The 27,402-nt window shown below is 55.1% G+C and overlaps 1 protein-coding gene across 2 annotated transcripts; it reads right to left on the bottom strand.

Annotated features, from left to right (window-relative positions):
* Positions 1 to 1,296: 1,296 nt before the first annotated feature.
* TBX4 (T-box transcription factor 4) lies at positions 1,297 to 26,393 on the bottom strand. Of its 2 annotated transcripts, none has more exons than XM_057716015.1 (8): positions 26,190 to 26,393; positions 25,327 to 25,421; positions 16,851 to 16,970; positions 15,502 to 15,649; positions 5,244 to 5,396; positions 4,227 to 4,315; positions 3,862 to 4,097; positions 1,297 to 1,919 (listed from the first exon to the last, which is right to left on the bottom strand). In XM_057716015.1, the coding sequence occupies exons 1-8, from the start codon at positions 26,391 to 26,393 to the stop codon at positions 1,297 to 1,299; spliced, it is 1,668 nt and encodes a 555-aa protein (XP_057571998.1). The 2 variants fall into 2 exon arrangements, with proteins under 2 accessions (XP_057571998.1, XP_057571997.1); XM_057716014.1 differs by having other exon boundaries at positions 1,297 to 1,916.
* Between the last annotated feature and the right edge of the window lie 1,009 nt (positions 26,394 to 27,402).

Below are 27,402 nucleotides of genomic sequence, written 5' to 3'. Positions count from 1 at the left end.
CAAATACCCTCTCCAATGTTCATTTTATTAAGTTTATTCATTTGTAAAAAAGCAAAGCTGAATTTGACATGTGGCCTGCATTTGTGAGATATATATATTTATATATTTTATTTACTTTATTTATTTATTTATATAATATATAAATAGCTATTCAGCATGCAAAGAGTTTAGTGATTTCCCAAATTTGATTACAGAGTTCACACCAGCCACACAGATGGTCTGGTGACATTCAACACTAAAGAGCTGAACTGAGGACTATAAGATCCACCTCCCTGGAGAAGAATTATCCTTGCTCCTCTGAGCTCACTGGCTGAATTTACTGAAAGAAATGAATGTTTTCTCAATTCTTGTTTTTAATTCTGTTGGGCTTTCCTGCTCCAGAGGTGAGGATTTTCTGGGAGCAGAACAGGCTCTGGAAATGCTGGGCAGCAGCTCCAATGCAGTCTCCTGGGGACATTGCCAGGTCAGGTGTGCTTCCTAATGGCCGCTCGTAGGATGCAGATGGGGCCTGAGAGGTGAGTCTTGTGCACCAGAGAGGGTGAGGGACTGTGTATTGGGGACTGAAGAGGAAGGGCTTTGTACTTTATAAGAAAACCTGAATGATGCCCGAGACGCTACTGGTTGCATTTCCCTCCTCTTAAAGGAAAAAACAATGTTTTAATACCCATCAGCTGGCACGACTCTCTCTCTAAAAGCTGTCCCTCAGACCTCGGAGCTCCGGGGATCAACTTCCAGGCCACTAACTGAGCAGTCAGGGCTCCTCTCTGAGCAGGCTTTGTGGCTTAGCTGAGCCCACCTCTCACAGAATCTCTGGAAGCCAAAGGAGTGAGCCTCCTGGTCCCCAAACAAGATGCTCAGCTTCCCTTGCAAGGCCAGGACTCTAAGATGCACAGAGAGCCCTCCCACCCCAGCAATGGAGAACCTTCCCCAGACTTCCCCTGCAGGAGAGACCTCACCACCTGGCCCCTGAGTAAATCAAAGATTATATTATAAAAACCTCTAAATAATTCACATGAACTCTCCACTCCCATCCCACCCATGGGCATGTCAAGAGATTATCAGATAACAATGGATCCAGGTCCTGCAGCCAAAATCACTCCTGAAGTAAGTGTTTCTTCCTTTGTCAGGGCCTCAGTTGTATGTCAGAAGATCGATGCTCTCCAAATACACACGCGCGCAAGCGTGCATGCACCCCACCCTTTAAGATACCTTCCTGTGTTTCTTGGTGGTGCAGGCCACCCTCAGAGGTTAATACTGGGTTAAGACGGTCCTGGGGCTGTGGAGGGGCCCTGGGAGTCATCCGTCGGTCCAGTTCTCGACAGTCCCCATTCCTGAATGATACTGCAAGGAGGCTTCCCGGGACAGGGAGAAGCTCTGCGAGTAGAGAAACTCGTTGGCCGCATTCAGGTGCGGAGAGGGCGGCTTCCGCTCGCACACGGCGCCGGGGAGGCCGCGCTCCCTCGGGAAGGAGGCGCTGGGCCCCCGCTCTCGGACCTGAGACTGTGAGAGCTGATTGTAGACGCTGAAGTGGGCGTTCCCCGGCGGCTGGGAGCTCGGAGCCGAAATGGGGGGCAGCCGGGGCATCATAGTGGTGGCGGTGAAGTGCGTGGGGAAGGACTGATAAGGTACGGTCTCCATGGTCTGAACGCTGTAGCTCGTGTATGGCGACACTGACGTCCACATGTTACAGCTCAGTGGGGGTGGGGGCAAGTCGTCCACCCCGGACACCCCGGCAATCTCGGGCCCTGAACCTGAGTACATGCAGGCTTCTCGTGGGGCCACCTCGCTGCAGTAGGAGGGGCTCAGCATCTGCTGGTCGTAGGGAGGGGGAGAACGGAAATAGTGATCCTCCCCCACGGTGGAGGGAGCTTCCAGATAGGATCGCTTGCAGGGCAAGTCCAGGTGGCGGGCACTGTCTGCTGGAAGACAGAGAAACCTCAGGAAGAGCCGTTTCCACCAGCCCAGGGCCCAGAACACCCCGCTGGACGCCAGAACAGCCCGTCCTTGTCATTCAGGGGCCGCCCGCTGCCATGGCACACCCAGAACCATCTTAATCAGCTACAGCTTTTATAAGGTGGCAGCAGCCAAGAAGTGGTCAGGTCATGGACCACGCTCAAAGGCCGCAGGGGACGCTATGTCACTGGACACTGGATGATGTGTTTAGCCAGGAGGCCTATAGCTTTGATCCTTTGCCACCCTGACTCTTGGGGATGGTAAGAGGCCTTAATGTGCACTGGCATTCTTAGGCTAGGCCCACCTTGGCCAAGGAAAGTGCAAGCAACTGCCAGGCCAAACCAGGCCCAGAGGCCACATCTGTCTGAATTAGCCAGAAAATTAAAGCCACAGTGCTTCTCCTCAATCCTCCACTCCCAGGAAGGCTTTAGCAAGCCAAAGCTACTCACAGGCACGTTCCTGTTGCTTTTAGAAGAGGAAGTAAATCCTCCACATGTTCAAAGAAGTCCCATCAGATCATTATTACACAGATTCAGCATAACAGGGTTTACACAATTAAGAAATGGAGCTGTTAATAAGTAAAAGATGATGGACTTTTAATGCGACGCTAATACTCTGTCTGGGGAAAGATGACATTAACTGCCCCAAACCATGGATGTGTGTCTTTCAACATCCTCAAGCGTGAGGGCTTGACTCTCTGGACGAGTACATCCTCCCCTGGGATCCAGGGATGACCCAGGCCTGAGGACTTGGGCAGCAGTCCACTCAACAGATTTAAGAACACTTGTCCGGTCGCTTGTCTTGGCCTCCCTCCTTCTGTTTTCTCTAGGGATTCTCAACAGGAAAGCGGCCATAGACAATAGGTAAGTAAATGTGTATGGCTCTGTTCCAATAAGACTTTATTTATGGATACCAAATTTGGAATTTCATAGAAGGTTCACATATCATGAAATAGTCTTGAGTTTTTTCAACTATTTAAAAATGTAAAAACCATTTTGTGTGACTCACAGGCTGAACAAAAACAGACAGCAGGCCAGATTTGGTCCAAAAGCCACAGTTTGCCAGCCCCTGCTCTAGGTCACTGGTTCTACTGGACCTGGTGCAGTGGGTACTCAGGGGCCTGCCTGGCTGGTCCCTAGGAGCTGGGCTGAGAGAACATTCTGGATTGCAAGCCAAAGCCCCCAAACTCATTCCCAAGGGAATTCAGTGGCCCTGTGAGGACTTCGGGTGTAATACCACTAATCTTTCATACTTTATAGAGGGAGAAATTGAGACCTGGTACCAGAGCACAGATGTTCTGGTTCCCGGCTCAGGGCTCCTCTTCCTCGTAAAGAAGCCAGCACGGACAGGTCTGTTGCCTGTCTTCCTGGCCCCCCATCTACATCCACAACAGTGCCCTTCCACTCTCAAGAAGCCTTTGTAGATCTGGTGTGATGAGGTGGGGAGCCTGTACTCGGGGCTCCCGTGTTAGGATGGAGGTGACTTCCATAAATGAAAACCTCCGGACTGTGATGCTTCCGCCTCCTCTCCCACCTAGAGTCAGAGCCTGTCTGCCATTGTGTCCTCTGCCCACCCCGTGGAGGCACTCAAAGCACCTGGGACTGGGGAGGAGTAGTGGTGTCTGGGGACAGCAAGGCCGCAAGCTATCTATGAGGGTTCTGAGGGCTCACATCCCTGCACTGAGCCTGGCCATGGTCCCCAACGCCTTAGGCTCGCTCTCCCAGGCCAAACAATAACCAGGTGTGTGTGTGCGTGTGTGTGTGTGTGTGTGTGTGTGTGTGTGTGCACGCGCGCACCCATTCACGCTAACGTGAGCAGTGGGGAGTGTTTGTGGAGAGAGTGTCACCACCCCCACCACCGCCACTGCCATGCCAACCCTCCAGGGCTTCCGGACCAGGAGAGAGCTACCTCGTCTTTTCAGGCAGTGGTAGAAGAGGCTGGAGTCCCTCTGGGCTGGGAAGGTGTTGAGGGGAAGGTCCTGGGGCTCTGCCGCGGCGAACTGCATGTGAGCCCCGTTCTCATACTGGTAGTGCTGGAGCGCCTGGTGAGCCCCGTGCAGGGGGCTGACGTCAGGCTTGGATGACAGCTGGGTGGAGACGAGCCTCTGCCTCATGATGCTTTTGGAGATCACGGGATATTCTTTGCTGGAGGTGAGGGGAGGACCGTCAGCGGGAGACAGGAAGGGAGTGGAGACACTTTGAGGGTGACCGAGTCCAGGTGCCTGAACCCGGTCCACCTGCCCCCCGCCACGCCCCAGGCCAGGGCAGCCCCACCTCTGCAGCCGGGCCACACGCAGGTCACTGTCGTCACTGCCCCGGAATCCCTTGGCAAAAGGGTTGTTCTCAATTTTCAGCTGTGTGATCTGTCAGGAGAGGACACACAGTAGGGTCACTGGGGGAGAGGACTGGGCTGGCTCTGGCCCTCCTCCCCACCCCAGGCACGTTCAGAACTCCCGGCAGGGTCTGAGGAAGCTGCGTCTTGCTGGGGCCTCCTTGGCCTTGCCCTTCACGGCGGCTCCTGTCCCTTCTACTCACGGCAGGCACTCCGATTCCGTCTCCTGCTCTCCCGCCCACTGTGCTATGTCAGTTCAGCCCCTCATCGTTCTCCGGGGGCTGTAACAGATTCCTGTCCACATCACCCCCGTCCAGTGCAACTGCCACTTCAGGTTCTGCGTGACTCTTCTAAATGCAAATCTGACTGTCACTCTTCTGCCGAAAATCCTTCCCCCCCGCCTGGTCAGCCCCACTATGCAGATATGAAAGCTTTCTGAGAAGAGTGGTGTGGACAAAGGCAGGGAGGCAGGGGAGAGTGGCCTGTGCAGAGATCAGGAGGCAGTTTGGGATGGTCAGGCTGGGGTAGGAGGTGGGCCAGGACATGCCAGGCCCCTCTGACCACTGCCTGGGAAGGGACGGCTCAGTCACCTGCTCCCGCACAGCTGGCAATGCCCCAGGGCTCCTCTGCCCATTCCATCCCCCTCTCTCTGCAGGCCCAGAATCCCACCAGGGAGAAGAAGATTGTAGAATGAAAGAGCCCAACAGTGAAGCCACAGGGCAAGTGTTTACAGTGGCCAGCTCTGTCCATCCCCAGCACAGAGACCGTAGCTACTCTGTGCTGGGGGTTCAGGAATCTGGTCTCCTTTCCTGCACATCATTCCTTTTCTCACTGCTCTGCGGGACTTAGCAGGCTCCTGAGGTGCCTGTCCTGCCAGCCTCAGCCCTGCTGCATCGGGGTGTCACTTCCTTCCTCTGCGGTGGCACAGAAATGCCAGGTGGTGGGGACTGCAGCTGTACCTTGTGATTCTGGTAGGAGGTCACAGAGATGAAGGAAGTCTCTGGGAACACGTGGGTACAGAAGGCTGTGTTTTTGGAGCCAAAAGCATTGTTCTCATCAGCCTTCACGATGTGTAGCCGCGGCTGGTACTTGTGCATGGAGTTGAGGATGATCTGGAAGAGAAGGGTCTCTTCTGAGCTCCGGGTCCCCACCCGCTTCTCTTTGGTCTCATTCAGCTGGCCTGGGGCTGGCTTTCCTTCTCCTAAAAACCCAGGCTCCAGGGCCTGACCACAGAGGCTGAGCTCCGAAAGGTCCAAACCTCCCTTGAAGGTTGAAGAACCAGGCCCCTGGGCCCCAAACTCAGCTCCACGGGCCCCACTTGGCCTCTCTGCTCCAGCACCAACGCCTGGTCCCAGGACCTCCCAGGTGTTACACACCCTTTGTGGTGGAAATAGAGAACATAACCACTTAAAAGCACCTCCCCCACCCCGCACCCCGACCAATGAACTCTGCACAGTGTAGTAGCTGAACTTCTGAACTGTAGGCAAAAGTCCAGGTACCACTGACTCACTGTGTGACCTCAGGCATGTCCCTTGACTTCTCTGAGCCTCAGCTTGCAGCCAGGCAGGCTGACTCTTCCCCTGGCTCCTCCCTCTCCTCTCCTGCTCTTCTTCCCCTGCTCACCCCTCCCCACTTATTTGGGACCTGCCTTTCCTAAAGGTGTCATCGGTGGGTGCTCAGCCCCTCCTCTCACATCTGTCAGCAACCAAAGCAGCTTCGCAGCCCAGGGTTTGCAGGAGGGGGGAGGGGGGATGCTGAGGAAGACGGTGCACTCTGACCGGTTCCCTCCGGGCATTCATTCCTTCACTCACAGAGGCCTGCTGGGGGGATGCTGGGGACACCCAGAGGCACTCTGCCTGCAGACCCGCCCCAGGCAGCTCACAGCCAAGAGGGGAGCACCATCGGGGACTGGAGTTCAAGGTACCAAGGTCGGAGGAAGACCAGAGGCCCCAGGCACCCCCAGCCCTTGAGGATGCCTGGGGCGAAAGGCGAAGAGCCCGGGAGACTCGGCCCAGAGCCCTGGGAGCGACAGAGGATAGCTGCGGCCCCAAACCCGCTTCACTGGCTGTGCCCCACGGTAGCGGCGGCATCATGTGCCATTAAAATGTATTTTTTATCGTTGACATTTGCCAGACGCCCTCCCCACTGGAGGTAGGACCAGGCATTTGGGGCATTTTATCAGCACGGCTGCTTTTGTTAACCCTTTGGCTCCTGTCCTGGCTGGGTGAGGCCGATCCCCTCAGAGCTCCTTTCTCTCCATGGGGAGCGCCCCTCCCTCGGGCTGGCCCTGCTGGCTCCCACCCTTCCAGGTTCCCAAGGACCAGGCCTGGGGCTGAAGCTTAGTGAAAGATTTAACCCCGGAGTGACCAGAGTGCCAGGTGAGGGGCCAGAGCCAGCTCTTCCGCGGTAAGCCTGGGCTGAAGCCTTCGTCTGGCGGTCCTGCTCTCCTCACCCGCCGGGGATGGGTGAGGCTCAGCCGGGGGAGTGGGCGGCCGGGCTGTGGGCTCTGACCTTCCCCGGGCTCCTCGATTTGGCTGGGCAGTTCCATCCAGCAGGAACTAGCTCTTCTCGTGCCTTCTGCGTTGGCCACTCCCCACTCAGCCCTCAGTGACAAACCTCTGGACCCTCTTGGGGCAAGTACAGAGCTCCCCAAACCCCAGATCGTGTCCTGCAGCTGAGGACCCACTGCCCAACTGGGGGCCTGCCAGGCGGAACACTCAGGGTGAGACTGGAGGGCACAAGTCCTGCCCGGGGGGGCCTCAATGGACTTTGCGTTCCAGGAGCCTGGGAAGGGGCCCCTGGGGAGAGGAGCTGGGGCTTGGGAAACACCTCCCAGTCCCTTTAGGTTACTCGGTCACCCTGCACTGTACCCACGCTGCAGGAGCTGACAAAGGACCCAAGTTCCCAGAAGACCCAGCAACTGAATGCCTGGGAGGTAGCCTAGATGCTAGATTCCTGCCTCTGCATCTTGGCACAAGCAGTTCCCTCTGCTGCCTTGATCTTCCTTCCCCATTCTCCCTCACCTTCTAGGCCTATCGGCTCAAGGCCCAACTCTTCCAGGAAGCCGTCCCGGATTACTAAGCCCTGCTCTGAGCTCCCAATTCTGAAACTTCCTTTCCATGCCTCGTCTACTTGGCTATTGTGCTGCTTCCTAGCGGCTTCCCATTTCTTCTTGTCCCTTCAATTAAATTACAGCTCCTCAAGAGAAAGGGCCATGTCTTTTATTCCTTTTGTGCCACCAGGCTCCTTTACTCCAAAATAGGAACAAGTAAGTACAAGACCTGGCTATGGGAAGAGGAAGACCTGAGCCATGACCCCAAATTCTCTGTCCCCTCTTCCCTTGTCCTTCTTTGCTCACTAGAGATGGGATAACCTCTAAGGCACTTTTAAGGTCAAAAGCAGTGACTGAACTTGTGCGCAGACAATCCTTTTGTGATGACGCACACGCTCCAGCCGCCCAGCATTCAGGGCGAACCCTGCATCCCTCCAGCTCTCCTGGCGGGGAGCAGGGGGGCACCCACAGGGTGAACACAGACAACGGGGGGATAGAGCCTAAAGCAGATGCTGCGTCACCACACAGGGAGGCTGGGCCGTCACTTAAGGACACCTTGGGACAAACAGCAGCGCCCACCCTGCCACAGGCTGTGGCCGTCCAGCCAGAGCCCCGGGCATCCCCAGTCCCCCTTCCCCTCACTGTCACCCACCTCCAGGTCCAGTCAGTGACCAAGTCTTGGGACTCCACCTGTAAAACAAAGGCTCAGGCCCCGCCACCTCTCACTGGGCTCTGGGACAGCCTCCTCCCTGCCTCCATCTCCTTCCTCTCCATTTTCACCTGCTCCACATCAGGTGAGGTCACTCCCTTGCTCAGAACCTTCTGGTTCATCCAGGAAAACTGTACAATGCTTGAGAGCAGGGCCCTTTGTATTTCTTCCTCTTGCCTCCCAGGTCCACCCCACCCCCACTCCTGCCAGTATTTAGGGCTCAACAAATGTCTGAAATTCATAATGCCACCTTTGATGGTTCCCTCTTGCCCCTTGGGATAAAGGCCAAACTCCTCAGCCCATCAGACAAGGTTCTGGGTGACAAGGGTGGAGAGATTGCCAAACACACCGTCTAGGGCGCCTGCCAGACAGGCTGGCAGGGAAATCTGGGAAGAGAGCAACTGCAAGACTTGCAAGGGCAGATGGGGGCCACCACGGGAGTCCAATCCCAGCCACAGAGAAGCCAAGAGAGGCCCAGAAGCTTCTGTGGATCTCTGCCCACCAGCTGCAAGTCCTGAGCAAGCTCTTCCCCTCCAGTCACTGGCGTCTCCATCTGTAAAGTGAGGCCCTCAACTAAGTGGTCCTAAACACACCTCCCGACTCTGACAGTCTGGAACCGGGACAGGTGTGTGGAAGGACGTTCCAGCCATTGAACCAGTGCAGATGCAAAGTGCAGCATCGGTCCCAGCTGCCTGGGAGAACGGGAAACCAACTCAGTGACTCACACCTGCCTTTACTCGGAAGTTCCTCAGGCGCCACATTAAACTATTTTGCCAGAGTCTCACACTTATATTTCTTGCAAAGGATGTTGGGCCAAATGGGCCAGCCACATCCACAAACCCACCCCACGACACGGCTGGTCCCATCAACATCATTGCTCTACAGAAATGGGATTCATTATGTTCTGGCTACAATTCAGAAGCCTGTTCTATTTTAACAACGGTGATAGCGCCAAACATCCATCTCCTCAAGAGATCACCATCGTGTGCTTGGCTAACGAGGCCCAGATTTATCCGCGTTGGAATCACAGCACATTAGGGCATGGAGGAGCAGACCTCAGAGACCCTTCTCTTCCCGCCTCCTAATTGTACAGATGAGGAACAGGAGGCGAGTAGTGGGAACGTGACTTGCCCAAGGACACACAGCTGGTGGGATATTGGATCCTGAGAAGGTTCCAGATGGCCCTTGAGAGAGCACACACTGCGCTCATCAACAAGCTCGGTAATTAATAATAAGGTCTCAGCCAAGCACTGCAGGGGCTGAGAATTCACCAGGCCCTGCCGCCCATCGGCGAGCACCGCGTATCTGCCTGCTAACCACACCCGTGGGGCGCATGTCCGTCCGTCACATATGAAAACCAGATTTTCTCCTGCATCACATTTTCACTCTCTAGGACAACCTTCTCCATCTTCCTTCTTATCCTGTCCAGCCCCGCAAAGAGGTTTAGGAAAGAGACAGGATCTGCAGCTTAGAAAAAAAAAAAAAAGAAAACACAGCAAAACTGAGATCAGAGAGGGCCAAAGATTGGCCCAAAGAATATCCAAACGAGGACTGAGTCAGACCACCCTTCAGCCAGCTCAAGAGGCCTGGGCCAGACACGCCTGAGGCCTCACACCAGGGCAGCAGCCTTCCCACCCTGTCACCCGGTCCCAGCGATGACAGCCGCTGTAGACTGAGCACAGCCTCCGCGCCAGGCCCTGTGCTGAGTATTCTACACGCGTCGCACAATTGATCTTTACAACCTCCCTGTAAAGTAGGTATTATTATTAGCCCCATTTTAACAGACAAGGAACAGAGGTTCAAGAGGGGGAAGACATCTGCCCAACCTCAGACAGCGATGAGAAGCAGAGCCGGCATTGACCCTACGCTCCAGGCCTCAGCTCGCACCTGCACCTGCACCCAGGTGGCTGGGGCGGCGTGGGCATCTAGGTCCCAACGCACCCGGGAAGGCCTGGCACGTTGTCAGGGCTCAGCAAATGTGGGAGGAGAAGAGGGAAAGAGGAAGATCAATTGTTCCGGGTCCCTGCTGGCATACGCTTTGGGGGGACATCAGCCCTCGGTGGAGGAAGTGCCTTCTCTGTCTAAATAAGCTCCCCCCTCTCCAGCAGGCTCACTCACTCCCTGCTCACTGCCACTCCCACTGTCAGGCACCAGGACACAATGGTGATGAAAAATCTCATGGTTTACCATCTACTGGAACGGTCACATGGTAATCCAAAATCAAGCAAAAATCAGTGGTGAGAAAAAGTCGTGGAGGAAAGACTGCATTGATAATAACAGCAAACAAGATGAACTGGCTAACAGGAAATGTGTAGGACCTTGGGAAGAAAACGTGAACACATTCTAGAGGGACAAAAAGCAGACTTCCACAAAGAGAACACATTCCTATCAAGCCTCCCTAAGTAAATTTACAATTTAAAGGGATTCTAATAAAAATGCAAATCAGTTTCTTTCTTAACACTACAAGCTGATTCTAAAGCTCATGTAAAAAAATCAAGACCAGCCAAGAAAACTCTGAAGAAGAAGACGAGCAATGGGGGAAGACCAAGGCTGCCAGACACTAAAACCTAGTATGAAGTCTCAACGGTTAGGCACCGGCACATGAACAGACACAGATTCAGAAGGGGATTTAGTGCACAGAAAGAAGGCATCCTAAACCAGGGACGGAAGGGCACCAGTCCATTTTTGATGTTGGGACCACTGGATAGCTCTCTAGGAAGAAAAAAAAAAAAGTTGGATTCACACCACGTATCAAATGCTGGAATAAATGCCAAAAGCCTCAATGGTTTAAATGTAATAATAAATCCATAAAATGCTACAAGAAAACACAAGAAAATTCCCTTATAAGAAGGAGTGGGCAGGGGCTTTCAATGACTCAAAATCCAGAACCCATAGACAAAACACCAACACGTTCAGTCAAAAAACGTCTGTGTAGGAACACCACTGCAGACAAAACCAAAAGGCAAGTGACAAAGTGGGAAAACATATAAGCAACTCAACATCACTGATACGAGCTAAACCTTCCTAATTTATAAACGCTCCTAAAATGGATAGATGGTTAAAAAAAGAAAATCTAAGAGAAAAATGAGCAAAGGATAAGGACAGAAGAGGAGCTATATATTTAAAAAGATGCTTAAGCTCTCCCCTAATAAAGGAAATATAAGTTGAAACTAAAACTGATATCTATACTCCACCCATCAGACTGACGAAGCTCCAAAAACTTCCTCTCCCACCATGTTGGTGAGGCTACAGCAATGTGAGAATACACATCACTGCAATTCCAGTGGAGGGCAGAGTTGCAAACTGCAAATCCACACACCCCCGGAACAGGCAATGTGTCACAGAGGATACTTGGCACAGGTATAAAACGACATATGTACAAGCTTAATTATAAGAGCAAATATAGGAAAACAACTAATTCCTTCAGTAAGGACTGACTACATAATTAATGGAACAATCATGCGATGAAATGCTATGCAGCTGTAAGAAAAGGCATGAGGCAGCTCTACGTGAGTGGAATGATCTCCATGATACGTTTTTTACAAAGCAAGGTGCAAAGTGTTTATAGTATGTTACCTTGTATGTCAAGAAGAAGGGATTTGAGACTCTGTATTCTGCCTGCATATGCAAAAAGAAACACTGAAAAGAAATTAGGAACAGTGGTTACCTGTGGCAGGAGTTGTAAAAAAAACTAGGTGGATGGGCAACCAGTGGAGGGAGATGTCTCCCTGAAGACTTTTAATTTATTCACGGATTGATTTTTAAACCATGTGAATGTATCTCCTACTCAAAAAGAAATTTGACAAATGAGTACAAAATTATAAGTGTGGTAAGTACTTGGACAGAAAGGTGCATGGCGCCTTGAGAGCATGTAATGGGGACCCTGAACGGTCTCCCTGAAGATGTGTCATTTGAGCTTGGATTTCGAGGCTGAGGAGTAATTCATTAGGCTAAGAGGCTTGTGGCCGGAGGAGGAAGCACATTGAGGGAACAGTGCACGTGCCACTTTGTGGCCTGGGAGCCCCTAGTCCAAGGCTAACTCAGCCTCTGGAATGGTTAGACCCACTATGTCAGAAATCATAAGCTAATCTTTTACCTCGGCAATCTGGGAGTCCAGAGACACAGGAGGTGGTGAAGATGGCCATCCCCCCCTCACCCCCCCCACCCCACACACACCCACTGTAGCCATCCCCTCCCTGCCTCCAGATCAGGAGAAGAGTAAGACCCACGTGCCAGCCATCTCCACGTCCCACTGCAGGACGCAGGCCCCACCCCACCTCAACTTCCCGAAGCAGCTTCTCTTCCCATCATGTGGTCCCCTGGCCCAGGACCCTGCCGGGGGTGGAAGGGGGGTGGTGAGCAGGAGGGGAGGATGGCGGGCATCCTCTGTAGCCAGCGGAACCACAGCAGTGGAGCTGAACTGGAGCAGCCCAGCCCAGCCCAGCCCCAGTGCCCTGATCCTTTCCGCCCCTGCTGCCTGCCCATCCTCTGCCCCTGGGCTTACACCCCGAACCCAGGGGTCACACCCTGAACCTACCCCTCAGGAGCAGAGGGCTTTCCTAGACTCACAGCAAAAACGCACAGGAGTTTACTGGTCAGAAGCCAGTCCTGTCTTTTCAGCACTTGTGGCCCTGTGGCCTGAGGGGTTCCCGGACTCTGGACCCTTCTCCGGGAGGAAGGCTGCAAATGGGAGGCAGCTGCTAAAGTCTCTGAGATACTGTGAAACCCAAGGGGAGAGTCCACAGTCCATTTGGCTGGAGAAAGTTCCTTGAGGTCTGGAAGCTTTTAGGGAAAATTGCAAGTGTGGAGGTGAGCTGTGCAGAAGGACTTGTCTGGGGCAAGTTCACAGTACAAGATGGCTCTTTCCCAGGCTCCTGCACTGAGAAGCCAAGAAGGGTGACTTGGAGAGCTCACCACTCCAGTTGGCACAGACCAAGGAGCAGAAAGCCAAGGTTCAAATGGGCCACTTTGCCTTGATATGTCCAGGAAGTTAGCTCATCCTCCACAGCCCTTGCCTGCATGGTCAAAGGCTGCTCCCTCTCCAGTGATGCTCCAAACTGCTGAAGATAGGACAACTCGAGCCCTGGGTACAGAAAGACAGGTGGAGAAGCCAAAGGAGTGTGGGACTAGGCATCAGAAGGCCGGGGTCCGTGCTCTGCTCCTTTACTCCCAGCTCCTGAGACAAGCACCTCATCTCCCCGAGCCCTGCCACCCCACAGGGGGTATTGTAACTAGTAGACTGCACGTGCCGGGGAAATTCAGGGATGGGGAGAAGGAAGATGCTCTGCACCCAACCCTCTGGGGAGGAAGCTGAGTCAGTACAGGGAATATCCCTCCTGCCAAGGAGAGCTGAGCCCTTCGGCAGGCATGGCAAGTGTAGCCAGAGGCACCCCCCAACATCACAAACCCAACAAGTAGCCCCACTGGCCCAGACTCAAGACCATACGCAGGGTTATTGCAAAACACGTACGGTGGGACTTCCCTGGTGGCGCAGTGGTTGGGAATCCGCCTGCCGATGCAGGGGACACGGGTTTGATCCCTGGTCCGGGAAGATCCCACATGCCACGGAGCAAGGAAGCCCGAGCGCCTCAGCTACTGAGCCTGCGCTCTAGAGCCTGCAATCCACAACTACTGAAGCCAGCATGCCTAGAGCCCGTGCTCTGCAATAAGAGAAGCCACCTCAATGGGAAGCCCGCACACCGCAACAAAAAGTAGCCCCCACTCTCTGAAAATAGAGAAAGCTGGTACACAGCAATGAAGACCCAACACAGCGAATAAATACATAAATAAATTTATGAAAACAAAAACAAAAACACTTATGGACGCCGGTAGAGCCACCAAAGAGGCAAGCCAGGCTGGGAAACCTACTGCTGGGCTATGAAGGCAAGGTCTCTCTCCTGATTCCTAAAAAGCCCATCTTTTCGACAACCTGACTCCCTCCCCTGCCACTTTCTGCAGGGGTCTGGGGAGGTGCAAGAGTCCTCAGAGGCATCCGAGCAGCTGGGAACCATGATAGCAAGCTGCGCATCCAAAATTCTCACCAGAGCTTTGATCCCTGGGTACTTCTGGTCACTCACACGAAGATCCAGCTCCTGCCAAGCTCTGTGTCCACCCCAATGGTCTGTCCCCTGGGGTCTGTGTGTGTGTGTGCAATGGGAGGCCCCTCTGGCCCTCAGTTAAGGGTCAGCCAAGCCTCCACCTGCTCTGAGAGGTGGAGGTGGATGGTGGCTTGTTTCTGCCCCCATGAGGGGCTGGGGCTACATGAGTACATGTCACTGCACACACCTGCATGTCTCGGCCACACACCCAACAGCATATTCCTGCCCTGCCTGGGAAAACCCATGCTGCCTGCAAAACAGATAGGTCAGTTTATTATGTTAATGAAGCATTCTCCTAATTGCTGGTTTATAGATCACCAACAACTCAGAAGAGAACTGAACAGATGCTGAGAAAATCAGAACCGAGAGCTACTTGCCAGGTACACACTGGTCAATCAGAAATGAAGCATCACTGGCCTTTTCCATAAGGAGCTATGATTCACAGAATTCTGATTTGCACACAGCTCCCCAGAAAGAGAACTGAGGCATAAAGGACGCCTGCACAGCCCCCACCCCTGCTTCCCCCGCTCCATCCGCAGCGGTGTTATGACTGTTATGCGTGCAGCCGGGGCAACTGCATCTAGGAGCCTCGACTGCACCCGCTCCACCACACCCCACCCTGCGTTTCCAGGGTAACCATGGGTAGCCTAGAGAGGCGAGGCCTGCTCCCTGGCAGATGATACCAGGTCCCCAGGCTTCTGTTTGCCACACACTTGAGCTAAAAATTTCCACATAAAAAGCTTTTTGTGGGCCTGCCAGGGCCAGATGGGGGAAAGAATGAGCTTCAGCAGCCTGGACGGGGCGTCAGCAGCCGCGTCCCTGGGGCTCCAGGATCTCTCTTGCGAGAGCCAGATCCCAGGCAAGGCCAGGAAGGCACTGACACAGGAGCCAGAGCGAGGCCTTCCCTTCCAGGGCAGGCGGCGGCGGGGCCAGGCAGACGGTACATGCCAGAGGCTTCAGAACTCATCAGTGACTCTTTCTCAAGAAGGTTTACTTATCTCAGGCTCCAGCACAGCCAGATGTGGGGAAACTGAAGCTGAGATTCGGTCTGTCATCATTGTCATTCTCATAGCTCTTAGACGCCAAGTGCCTCAGGCATAACCTCTCATTTAATTCTCACATGGTCACCTCAAGGAAACTAGGGCTCAAAAAGCCTAAGAAACTTGCCCAAAGTAACCCATTCAGTAAGTGCTAGGCGAAGGATGTTCTGCTGTGGGACTCAGACCCTGTGCTCCTTCCACAAACTGGTCTAGAGCTGGATCCCGAGAGTGGATTCTCCAGATCCCAGATCCCTGGACCGGCCCACCCCCGACACTGCCCCAGGACTCGCCCTGGAGGCCAGGCAGTCCCATGCTTACATGGCCGAAGGGGTCCAGGTGGTTGTTTGTCAGCTTCAGCTTCTGGAAGGAGACCAGCTGCCGCATCCAATGGGCCCCCGTGGCGGGAGAATCTGGGTGGACGTAGAGCCTTCCGGGCATGGCCGGCTCCGCCTTCCCTGCCACCATCCTGCCAACAGAGTATGGAGAAGCCAGAGCAGTTGATTGCCCTGCGGCCTGGGGGAGCCCAGATTCCCTGTCCCTTCTGAGAGCAAACGCCCAGAGACCTGAGAAACAAATCACCCCTGGTCCTATCACACTATCGATTTAGGGCTTTGCGGGTAAGAGGGAGGGACAGAGGAGAGCGTGCTGGAGAGGGAGAGCATTTCTGAGCCTCTGGTATTTCACCGCAGTAGAGAGAGAAAGGGAAACTACAGAGAAATGTGATGATGTACTTGAAGGAAGGGGGCTAATCACAATATGTTGTGGGAGATTTAGGAGCTTCTACACGTGTCATAAATTATATTATTTGCAGGTAGCGTCTCAGAGGATGTAGACAATTTTCAAATTGCTTGCCCCCAAAACAATGCTAAGAAACTAACTGGTGGCTGGCCCCTCCGCCAGAAGCTGCTCTGAGTGCTGATCCAGCCCAGAGAGAGAACAGAAGCAAGTCCTTGGCAGGACCTGGCCTCCTCAGCCCAGGCTCTGTGCCCGCCCCCCAGTGCTGAGCCCATGTCCCGGGCTGCGGACTCATTCATCCCTCTCTCTCCATGGGCGCTGTCCTGGGCTCCGGGGGCAGATGGGGTACGAACGGGACGGCCTCAGGAAAGGCAGCCCAGCGTTTATTTACCCGGTGCCAGCTTGGTTCCGCCCTTCAGCCTGCCTGCTGTCTCTGGATGCTGGACACAGCGTAAGAGGGAAGGCTCTGTGGCCAAAGAGCAAGTGAGTGGAGGAACAGGAGAGAGACGCCACAGCCCAGGTAACTGGACCCTAACTATGGAATACCAAAGCCCCCAAGGAAAACGGCTCCTCCCTTCCTCCCCCCACCCCCAGCACAGCACTGCCAAAGCCTAAACGCGCCCAGCGCGGGGCTCATCTGTCACCCCACGGCACAGTCACCCCACCCTGTTGGTCCACAGCTGTGAGGTGAGCACAGACCCTTAAAATTCACCAAACACCCAAACAGTGCAGCTCGTTTTCGGCCCCGGGCCCGCCCCACCTGCAGCAGGTGTGCAGACATCTGCCGACCCTGCAGCCTCGGCAGGCCCGGTACCCGAGGCTGCGGATCTGGCCAGTCACTGGGACTAACTGGTGAGTCCCTGGACCACACAGCGGGTGGGGATGGGTGAGTGAGTGGGAAGGTGGGTGCTGTGAGGGTGCCGGGTTCCTACCATTTGTTGTCACAGAACTTGTAGCGGTGGTCATCTGCAGGGACGATGTCGATCAGCAGGATGTACTTGGTCTTGGGGTTCATGCCTGTGACCTTCACCTTGTAGCTGGGGAACATCCTCCTGCGGGAAGCCGAGGGGTGAGGCAGAGGCGTGCACAGGGCACTGAGAGAGATGGCACAGAGTGGGCGAGGGGATGGATGGCCTTAAGAGGCACTGCCCCTTTAGCAAGAGGTCTCGGCACTGGTCAGAGCTTTGTGACTTTGTGTAAGGCGCTGCCCTCTCTGGTCAGCCTCCCCCTCTACAAGGAAAGGGCTGCACAAGCTGCCCCCTCTCGGCCCCTGCAGTTGTCAGTCTGTGGCTGTGAGCAGCTAAAGCACAGAGACCCTGGTCAGGATGTGAGAGAAGATTTCAACACCAACAAGGCTGCCTTAATTTCCCTCCTGACTGTCATCCATACATAAGGAAAGTTCTGGGGGGCCGTTACAGGGGGGCCAGAGCAGAAGACCTGGAAGTCCCTGCCAGCTGCTTCCATGATCAATGAGATGCCTCCTCTGGGTCATGTCTCTATGGAAACCCCCAGGCCTCAAACAACTTGCAGGAGAGCAGGAGTGCTTCTTGGTCTCTAGATGCCTCTGTGTGTTTAGCAGAGGTGTTTATCCCTGTGAATGCCTCACCTGGGCCTGTGCACACTAACTGGGTATCAGGGGAAGTCAGTCCAGGAGCCTTGAGGAGCCGAGCATGGATTCTAGAACTACCCTGCTGTGGTCCACATGCTGGCCCCACCACTGACAAACAGTGATGCCTTGGGCAACTTGCTTGGATCTCTCTATGCCTTGGTTTCCTTATCTCTGAAATGAGACTCCCTGTCTCACAGGTTGTTCTGTGGATTAAATGAGTCCACTCACGGCTCTTACCACTGACCCCCCACTGCACTCCTTCCTCCACAGACCAGAGGTGTGACCTGCCTCTATGAAAATAGAATCACCAAAAAGCAGAGAATCTTCCAGTTCCTGCAGCCCATGCTGAAACTATCCAGGACTCTGAGGCTCAGGGAACATTTTAGATAAGGGCTTCCTCAGACCCCTCAGCACACCCATATACACAGCAGCATGTAGACACACCTGTGGGGTACCCGCCCCTGGTCACCAGGTCCCTGACACTGGACTTCCTCAGAGGGGAACTTCCTCCGTCCTCCTCGGACGCCCCCACCCCCTTCTGGCTGATCTCCCACAAAGGTGTCCCCAAGAGACCGGCAGGATCCAAACCTAACTGAAGACACGAAGGCCACTGGGACCCAAACCCCCTGAGCGGGTAGACGGCCCAAGAGGTCCACTCTGGGAACGCCATCAGGGCGTCCTCTGGCTCTCATGCAGCTGAGAGCCAGCACGGGAACCCTGAGGAGCAGCTGCCCTAAACACCGCCAACAGCTGGCTGGAGCCCCCCATTCTGTCCATAGGGGACCAGCTTACCTTGACAGGGCAGGGCTTCCAGAGGGATCAAGGCCCCCACGAGGTGGCAGACCCTACAGCAAGCCCAGGCCTGGCCCCTGCGGTGGAGGGTACCCCCGCCTGTACCCTCACACACGCGCCTGCGTACACGGTCGCGTGCGCATGTGTGTACGTGTGCGTGCCTGGAGGGAGGAGGCAGGCTCTCGCTGCACGTCTAGGGACTTATAAACCGTGTGGAAGAATTTGTCTCAGATGTCAATGGAAAGCATTTTCAAATGTCCGCCCCACCCCCTCTCCAGGAACGGGGGAAGCGAGAGGGCTCAGGACCCCCGTCCTGCCTCCTGCCTACCCGGCCCCTGCCCGGCCTGGGGGCACAGCTGGAGCCCGCCCCAGCCTCTCGCCTGGCCCAGCCTCTCCCCTGGTGGGCCCAAGGCCGAAGGGGAGGGCGGCAGCCGTGGCCTCGGCCACCCCTCCCCCCCCCCACCTCCCTGGGGGAAGGCCAAGAATCCTGTCCCCTGCACAGGTTACCATGTTGTAACTGCTACAGAAACAGCCACAAAATGGGGCCGCCCTGGCGGGGCTGAGGGCCGGCCTGGCACCAATGCCCTGCACTCAGCCTGTGTCCCCTGTCATCACTCCAGGCGGCAACAGCAGAGGACAGGCACAGCTCACCACCCTCCCACCCCGCCCGCCCCTCCAGCCAGTGTCCACAAAGGGGGCCAGGAGAAAACAGCTTGCTGCCACTTCAAAAGTCTTCATAACCTAGGCTGGGGGAGGGGGGGGTTAGGGGCGGTTACAGGGTCCTATCCTTTCCCCTTTACTCCTTCACCTCAGCAACGCAGGAGGCCAGGTTGACATGAAGGCCATGCTTTAAAAGGCTGGTAAGGAGCCTGTGCACAGCCTTCCAAGGCATGGGGCTGGTGTCTTGTGACTTGGCCTCTCCTGGAAGCTGACCGTGGACCAGATTCCTGACTGATAACAGCCTCCAGCAGGTTTTAAGGCACTTGGGGCAGGGAAGGAAGGTGCCTCCTGGCCCCTGCCCCACCTTCCCTTCTTCCTAGGGCAGCTGTCCTCAGAAGTCAGAAGGGAGGATGAGATATGTGGTCTGAATGGGGAGTTCAAAAGTCCTCTGCTCTAGACATAGAGAATGGACTTGAGGACACGGGGGGAAGGGGAAGCTGGGACGAAGTGAGAGAGTAGCATTGACATATACACACTACCAAAGGTAAAATAGATGGCTAGCGGGAAGCTACTGCATAGCACAGGGAGATCAACTCGATGCTTGGTGATGACCTAGAGGAGTGGGTTAGGGAGGGTGGGAGGGAGGCTCAAGAGGGAGGGAACATGGGGATACATATAGATGATTCACTTTGTTGCACAGTAGAAACGACTACAACATTGTAAAGCAATTATACTCCAATAAAGATCTGGGGAAAAAAAAAAAGTCCTCTGTTCCAGGCTGAGCTAGCCAGGCTTGCTGAGCACTGCGGTCTTCATGGAAACAGGTATCTCCATCTCTGTTAGCATCCAATTTGGTGGCTGCTTCTGGGCCATGGAGAACACATGCAGTGGGGACCCTAGACACTATTATTTCCTCACCTAGCGGGCTGCAGAAGGAGGAAGGGCCTGCCTGGTGTGCGGGAAAGGCTAAGTGTGACAGTGAAGCACGCGCTCCACCAGCCCCACAGGCCTCCTGCCCAAGCCGAGGGCATCTGCCCTTGGTTCCAGGGGAGCTAAGGCTGGAGCTCAGAGGCCTGGTGTGGGAGTGTTCACCAAGAGGGCAGGACTCAGGCCACAGAGGCCAGGCTGGACTGAGAGCTGTGACTTCCTCTGGGCTCTCCCCGCACTGTAAAAGTCCTCTCTATTGAAACAAGTGAAACCATAGAGTGAGTTGTAAACTGTTTCTGTGATTTAGGACCAAAAAAATGTACCTGAAAACCAACACCTGCGTGGCGGAGGGGGGAGGGAGGTTTCGGGGAATGGACACCTCAGTGGGACAGGGAGGGAGGGCCAAGAAGGGAAGCAGTAACTGTGCCCAGCCCTTACCCCACTCAGCCCCGCCACCCGCCAGCCGCCACCCGCACTCCCCATCCTCAACACCCGGCAACCACCCAGACGCCTGCTCTGGCCACCCGCCCCCTGCGCCCCTCTGCACCCCTTCCACGTGCCCCGCGCGCCTTCTCTCCGCGGCCCTGGTGCCCCCACCCTCGGGCTCCCCGACGCCAGGCATTTGGGGCGCTCCGGGCCTCGCGGAAACTGCTCCGCCGGGGAATAAACAAGCCGCCCGCCCCGCCGGCCCGGGAGGAGATGAAAGCAGGAGGTCTCTCCTCTGATCATGAAACAGGCTCTGAAAGGGTGCGGGCCTGGAGCCTTATCTACTTCATACTCGGAAATGGTTTTAGAATGAACTGCTAAGATAAGCTTCCTTGGACATTTCTCGGTGTTGGAGGCTGGTGGGGTGCGGGGCGAGGGTTTGGGGCATTTTGATTTTGGCAACAAACTCTAAAGACAGCTCCATGCTGAGAGAGGTGGCGAGCAAGTTTCAGCTGGGCTCCAGAGCCGTGGGGCCCCCTGTCCTGGGCCAAAAGCGTGGCCAAATTCAAGGTGCTGACCTATTCACTCCACACAGGGGACCCACCAGATTCTCTCCAATCAGTTGGGCCCCCAAACCCCAAATCCATCGCACCCCCGGCTTCCTCCTGGAGCTTGGGAACCCCCAGGAGCAGCTATATGTGCCTTCCCTGAAACATAGGTGCAAAGTCAAATCGAAGGGGTGAGAAGTCTGGAGAGGGGGTTCGAGGCAGGGAGAGGCAGTGATTGGGAGGGCAGACAAGAGGGATTCTGGGGGCCAGTAATGTTCTGTTTCTTTATGTGGGTGGTGTTAACACTGGTGTGTTCATTTTGTGAAAGCCTGTAGAGCTGTACAATTAAGATTTGTTCACTTTTCTGCAGGAATGTTCCACTTCAATAAAATTGACATTAAAAAATTATATATGTGCGTATATATCATAAAAATGTGTACACACACAGAGGCCTGTGGAGGCCAGAGTGTGAAAGGAAAGGGATGCAGGAAAAGAGTAGGGGTCCACAGAAAACCCCATCCATTTTCTATCCCTCGTGTCTTGGGGTTTTAAAGAATAATTCTGGGTTGAGAATTGTTGGGAAGAGGTCAGGGCCCAGCAACCAAGGCTAAGTTTGGGGGCGGGAGGAAGGGAGGGGTGCCGTCCATACTGAGACCAAAGCTTTTGTAGCCAGAAGATTTCTGAGAGCAAGGACAGAGCTATGTAATTTATTTCCACTTTACACACACACACGCGTGCACACACACACACGAGTTTTCTATTTCACTCAAAGCATTTTTAAGAAATATTTTCCCTGAGGTGGGGGGCAGGAGAGAGGGTGTGTGGAATGGATGCTGTTTTGGAAGGCCGGTTGCTTCTCTCAGATTTTTTTGAAGACACTTCCTTCTGATAGACTTTTGCTTTCAGAAAATACTTTAGAAAGAGATCAAAGCACTCTCTCCCCAACCCACTTTCCCAGTGTCTTCAACCCTTACTTCTCTTATCACCCACGCCACTGGGCTCTGACGCTCTGTATACAGAGCGAGGGCAATTGGCTTTGAAGCCCCGGATTAAGCTGGGCCAAATCCTTGCCTCAGAATAACAAACAATACAGGTTCAACAGGAGTTCTCATCAGTAGTTCATTTTTCAAACGCAAATTCACTGTCACTAACACAAGCAACATTGAACTCAACAGGCTATGAAGGCTGATAGTGGAGATTTATCTGGTGGCAAAACCATGACCTAGGAGTAGAGCAGTCAGGCGGTTAGGAAATTTTCATATTGGGGAGGTTTATATTTAAATTTTGCGGAGCTCACTTTTATCTGTGTTTGGGAGAGAATGCAGTTTCTCACATGTATGAAGCTTGGTGGGGATGTGAGGAGGCAGAGAGGGCTCTGCTCTGCAGTTAAGGGCATAAACTCGCTGGGTGCAGGGGCCTGATAGGGACAGCGACTGGCTAGGGAGGGCTCTGGCCCCATTGTACACCTGACATCAGGGGATCCTGAGCATTCAGAAATTGATGTTTTGAACTGTGGTTGGCATGTTATTCACCAGCTCAAGTTGCTTGAGAATTCAAAGTCACTATCCGATGAATGGGATCTGTTTTTTACGTTGACTTTCAGCTATTAAAGAGCTTAAGGCAAGAGGCTTGTGACTACGGGCTCGTATTGGCTTGAGAACATTCAGGCTCCTTTTCTCCAGCCCCCCACCCCTAACCAGACAGCAATCATGCCCCTAACCCGCCAGGGTCTCTAGGGCAGAGCACAACTCCATCTTGAGCAGGCCCCCATAAACAAGCAATCAAAGGAATTCTCAAAGTTGGGGTTTTATTCTGGGGGTGGGGCATCCCTGCTTGGCTTGCATAGACCTGGCGACTGCCTAACTCTGCTGCTGTGGGCAAGAGCCAAATGCCTTCCCTCCTCAGGGGTCGGGTTTATGTTCTCTTGGTTCTCCTCCAGCTCAAGCGGTCTAGGAATCTATGATTCAAGGTTCAGGAGAAATGTCCAGGCCATCTGCTGAGAATGGAAGTGTCCCAGGAAGAGTGATGGCAGAGACACAAAGAAGAGAACAGGGTGAGGCACTGGACAGTACACTGAAGGGCCACAAGTCCAAGCAAAGCAAGCTGCCTTCCAAGGCGGCCGTGGGAGGGAGGCAGTGGGGGGAGGGGGGCAGACACAGGGGTCAGAGCGGTGAAAGTGGTCTCTGAAGTCAGTGGGCAGCTATGCAGGAGGAAAAACGGTCCGTGAGAACTGGGCTGCCAGGGGACGAGGCTAGTGACTTTTCTGAGGACTAGACTTGGTGCAAGGATAACTTTCTGCCGGAGAAATGAAAGACTGCAATGAACCCCTAATTGGCCAACATCATCACCACCACTTAAAAATTATCATCATTCCCTGAGGCCCATCTCGAAGCCTCCACTAGGATCAGGCACAAATATCTGCCTGAAGCCGGTCACTTCTGTAAAGGTGTGTGTGGGGGGGAGATATGGGGGAGGGAAGGAGGAAGACCCACACAGGTGCAGGAAACCCCACTGAGGAGAATCACAAATGCCTTTTGTCTAAAATGGCAGAGGCCAGGAGTGCCCAAAGAACATGCTGGCCATTCATTTTCAAGAGACAAGGTTATTGCTGCTGCCTACAAATGGAAGTTCTGGATCTTTTTCCTTCTTTTCTTCCCTACATCCCAGCAGTAACAAGAAATAAATCCCCCCTTTACGCCTATAATCCACTCAACAATTTACCAAGCACTGCTCATAAGGTACCTGGTTTGAGTCTCACAGTAACTGAAAAAGAAAGGATGGCAGGTAGGTCTACAGTCACCCTCCCGTTTTACCTGACACCTCTCAGCCACAGGAAGTCTGGGGACTAGCCCAAGTGCACACAACTAGAAAGAGGCGGGATTTGGGACACCTGGTCCCCACTGTCCTCAAAGACTGATCCATGTGGCACCTCCCCACCAGGTCCCCCAATGCATCCTCCTTCCGCATGCCCCAAATGCAGCAAACTCAAGCCCCCAGCATCTCCCTGCTCCTTCCCCTAATAGAGGCCCTGGGTGGCCATGCCACCTCCCTAACTTAGGCAAGAGGGCAGCTAAGTCCCCAGACCCCCATCCCCAACAAAACAAAGAAAAATTTGCAAGACCTGTCAGGGAGCAGACTGGAAGGACACATTACCCCTGCTCTGCATACAGCAAACCACCAGCTTTTTGTTTCCTCTGACCCTTCATTCCCTAAGCAGTTCAGCAGAGTTCTCTAAAAAGTAGATGAAAAACCCTGAGTAAATGCCAGACATTTCTCTAATTATGATGAAGCGTATTTGCTAGCATTTACTGTGTGCTTACATGTGCCAGGAGCTGTGCTAAGGGTTTTACATGCAATTGTATAGAGAAAGATCTATTATTTTACACGTGGAGATGAGGAGAGGACTGAGACCCTAAAGTACCTGGCCTGAGGGTCACGCAGATGGAAGTAGGTGAGCAGAACCAGAAGCCCCCCCACCCTCCACCCCAGGTCTGACTCCCCATCCCAGGCCCTTGACGCGTCACCCTCTTATTCCTCGGAAAACCCAACTATGGGCCCACAATCAGACAAAGGGACATTTTCACACCTAAACTGTACCTCGGGACCCAAATCAAGTGTGAGTTTGTGGAGGAGACAGAGTAGGGGGGAGAGAGTTCCTGGCCCTGAACTTTCCAGCTTCTCGATCTGCAGCAATCTCCCTTCACCTGATAACCGCTCTCCTTGCGATTCCAACCCCACCCGCGACGCGCCGCGCCGCGCCGCCCCAGCGAGTCTCTCCGTCACGCCCCGGTCTGCGTCTTCCTCCTCTCTCCCTCTCCTCCCGGTTCTCTCCCACAGACACCATCACATTTTAAAGATGTTTCCACTTTATAAATCATCCCTCACTGGCAGCCACCCGAGGGCTGCTCCCCAAACAACACACACACAGGGCCCAACGGTGCCTTCGCCTTGACTCAGAAGGGGACTGGCAAAGGCGAAGTGGCACCCCGTGGGATGAGAGACGTGGGGTTCGCGCTGCCCCGGAAAAAGTTATGGAAATAGGAAAACATGGTCCCATTCCTCCTTTCTCCATCTGTCGAGGGGCGTCTCCGGGTCCCCAGTCAATGCAATCCTGAGAAACCCGGCAGTTCCCCAAAAGGAGGAAGACAAAGTACCCCCCACCCCACCCAGGGGCCAAAAGTGCTGGAGCAGGGACCTCAGAGGCGCGACCTTGATTTGCATTTCATTTGCATAATACTGCCCCTCGCCTCCCTCTATCCCGCTCCGCTTCCTTGCGGTGTAGCCCCCTGCGGGCTTCCGAGGCCAGTTCGGAAGCTGTAGCCGGACTTGGAGCTAAGGCCAGAATGGCGAAGGGACTCCCGTCGCCCCTCGAGCTGAAGGACCGAGAGGACTGCTAAGGGAGCCCCTGGAGATCCCCACTGCCCCCGAAGCAAAACCAGCGCTGACCTGCCCGCCTTGGTGATGATCATCTCGGTGCCCGCCTCGTGGAACTTCTTCCAGAGCTCCTTCTCATGCAGGCCCACCTTGATGTTCTCGATAGTCTAGGGATGGGAGGGAGGGGGACTTGTGTCGGCCTGGCCCACCGCTCCATGCAGAGCCCTCAGAAAGGGAAACACAGACCCAAGGGACCATGCAGGACACTGCCAGCCCCAGGAGCCCACGCCTAGAGATTTCGTTTCACAAAATTATTCTGTGCCACTGGTGAATTTTTACAAATGTAATCAGTGGCTGAAACCTCCTCCTTCGGAGCTGCACCTACAGGTGAGTCCACAGAGGACACACAAACCGACCGTGCCGGGGTAGAGGACACACGCCTGCACAAGCATAAACACTCCACGTGGCCCGACATAGCCACAGGCTTGCGGGCAGACACACCGACACAGGAGAGGCACACACAGCGGCGGCCAGAGGCGCGCACCCGCAAACACCGCCTACAGACTCGCACAGGCAGAAGGCGTGCACAGGCTCACGGTGCTGTCCTCTCGGCCTCGGAGCTCGGCGCCGGCTCCTGCAAGCACCGGCCGGGGGCCACTCTCCCCGCCTGGTCCTAGGCTTTTGCTCCCGCCCTCTCAGGGTCATCGGAGCTGGACCCTTTTCCTTGGGCTCGCTCCGCCGCGGGGTCCCCTACTCTGTCCCAGAGCGGCCTCGAAGGCCCCAAGTGGAAGAAGGACGAAGGGCAGAGAGCGAGCCCTGCCCGGGGGAGCGCGAACAGGCAGACAGTCCTGCCCGCAGTGGGGCGCATCGACAGACAGGCGGCCCTGCAGACAGACCGACGCCCGACCTCCACCCGACGGCCGGCCAGGCCCTACCTGCTCCGCGGCGGCAGCGGTGGCGACGTCGGCACCAGGGCCCGGGGGGCTGCCAAGCGCGGCTCCGCTGAGGCCCGGCGCGGCCAGCGCGGGCTCGGGGGCGTTGGCAGCGTTGGCGGCGTTGGCGGCGCTGGCCTCGCCGAGCGCCGAGCCCGGGGCCCGGAAGGCCTCCTCGCTCTCCGACAGGCCCTTATCCTGCAGCATCTCCTGTGGGCACAGCACACACGAGTCACGTGCCCAGGTCCACACTCGCCTGAGACCCCGCAGCCCTCTGGAGCCGAGCCGCGGGGCTTCGGGCCGGGCTGGGAGGTCGCCCAGGCGCACGTGGACCCCGCCCCCTCCTGAGTTGGAGGAGGGAGAACAGGCGCGGGCAGGACCCTCGCCTCCTCCCTCTGGGTCTGGACCTGGGAGGGTTTGTGTGCGGTTCAAGGTCCGCCTGTCCTGGGTGTGGGGCTGTGTGATGAGTAGGTCTGGGGGAAGGACCGCCCTCTCGGCGTGGCCCCAGCTGCACCCCCCAGTCCCTCCTCCTGCTGGGCTCCAGTGGAGCCTGAAGCCTGGGTCTTTTCCGGCTGTTCCCTAATAATTGGGGTCCAGGCTCACTCTGGCCCAGGGCAGCCAGGACACCTGGCTCTGGCCAGGAGGGCAGGGCCCGGGCTCTCCTGGCTCCACACAGCAGAGAGGGCCTACGGCTAAGCGGCCTCTCAGGCCCCTGCTCACTCATCTGCCCAAACCCACTCCCTCAGACAGCAGTCAGGTAGAGGCATTCTGAACCAAAGGTTTTCCCTCCTGCACGTCCGCACGCCCATAGACACCTGTGTGGCACCCACGCAGGTACACACATCTTCACACCCAGACACAGCACCTTCTCGCAGCCTGCCAGTCACGCAAGTAGCCACATTTTCCTAGGGCCGCTCTGATTCAGGCCCCGGGACTCAGCCGGGGGCCACCCCAGCCTTGCCCTCACAGGCACACTGTCTAGTTCACTCACTCACATTTTATTTTTTAGCTCCAACCGGCTCTGCTTTGAGGCAGAGGACTCAGATCCTTCCCAGCTAAGGACCAGGCCGGCCGAGTCCAGTTCACGGGCACAGCCTAGTCGTGCCCCAGGGCACAGCTACACTTCCCCAAGTGACTAGGACTGTTTGCCCGTGCTCATGTGCCTGCTTCCTTCTGGAAGCTGGTTCTGAGATATCAGAATGAGAGCCCAGCCTGC

Source organism: Hippopotamus amphibius, chromosome 17 (assembly GCF_030028045.1).
Source record: "Hippopotamus amphibius kiboko isolate mHipAmp2 chromosome 17, mHipAmp2.hap2, whole genome shotgun sequence".
In the NCBI taxonomy this organism is placed as follows: domain Eukaryota; kingdom Metazoa; phylum Chordata; class Mammalia; order Artiodactyla; family Hippopotamidae; genus Hippopotamus; species Hippopotamus amphibius.
Note: the sequence above shows the minus strand (reverse complement) of the source record. Positions and strands in the feature narration are given on the sequence as shown.

Coding starts and splice junctions, on each gene's coding strand:
- TBX4 (XM_057716015.1), bottom strand. CDS start 26,393: ATGCTGCAGGATAAGGGCCTGTCGGAGAGCGAGGAGGCCTTCCGGGCC. Junction 15,650..16,850: donor AAGTTCTGTGACAACAAATG/GTAGGAACCCGG, acceptor CTCTGTTGGCAG/GATGGTGGCAGGGAAGGCGG. Junction 5,397..15,501: donor ACCTGGACCCCTTCGGCCAT/GTAAGCATGGGA, acceptor CTTCTCTTCCAG/ATCATCCTCAACTCCATGCA.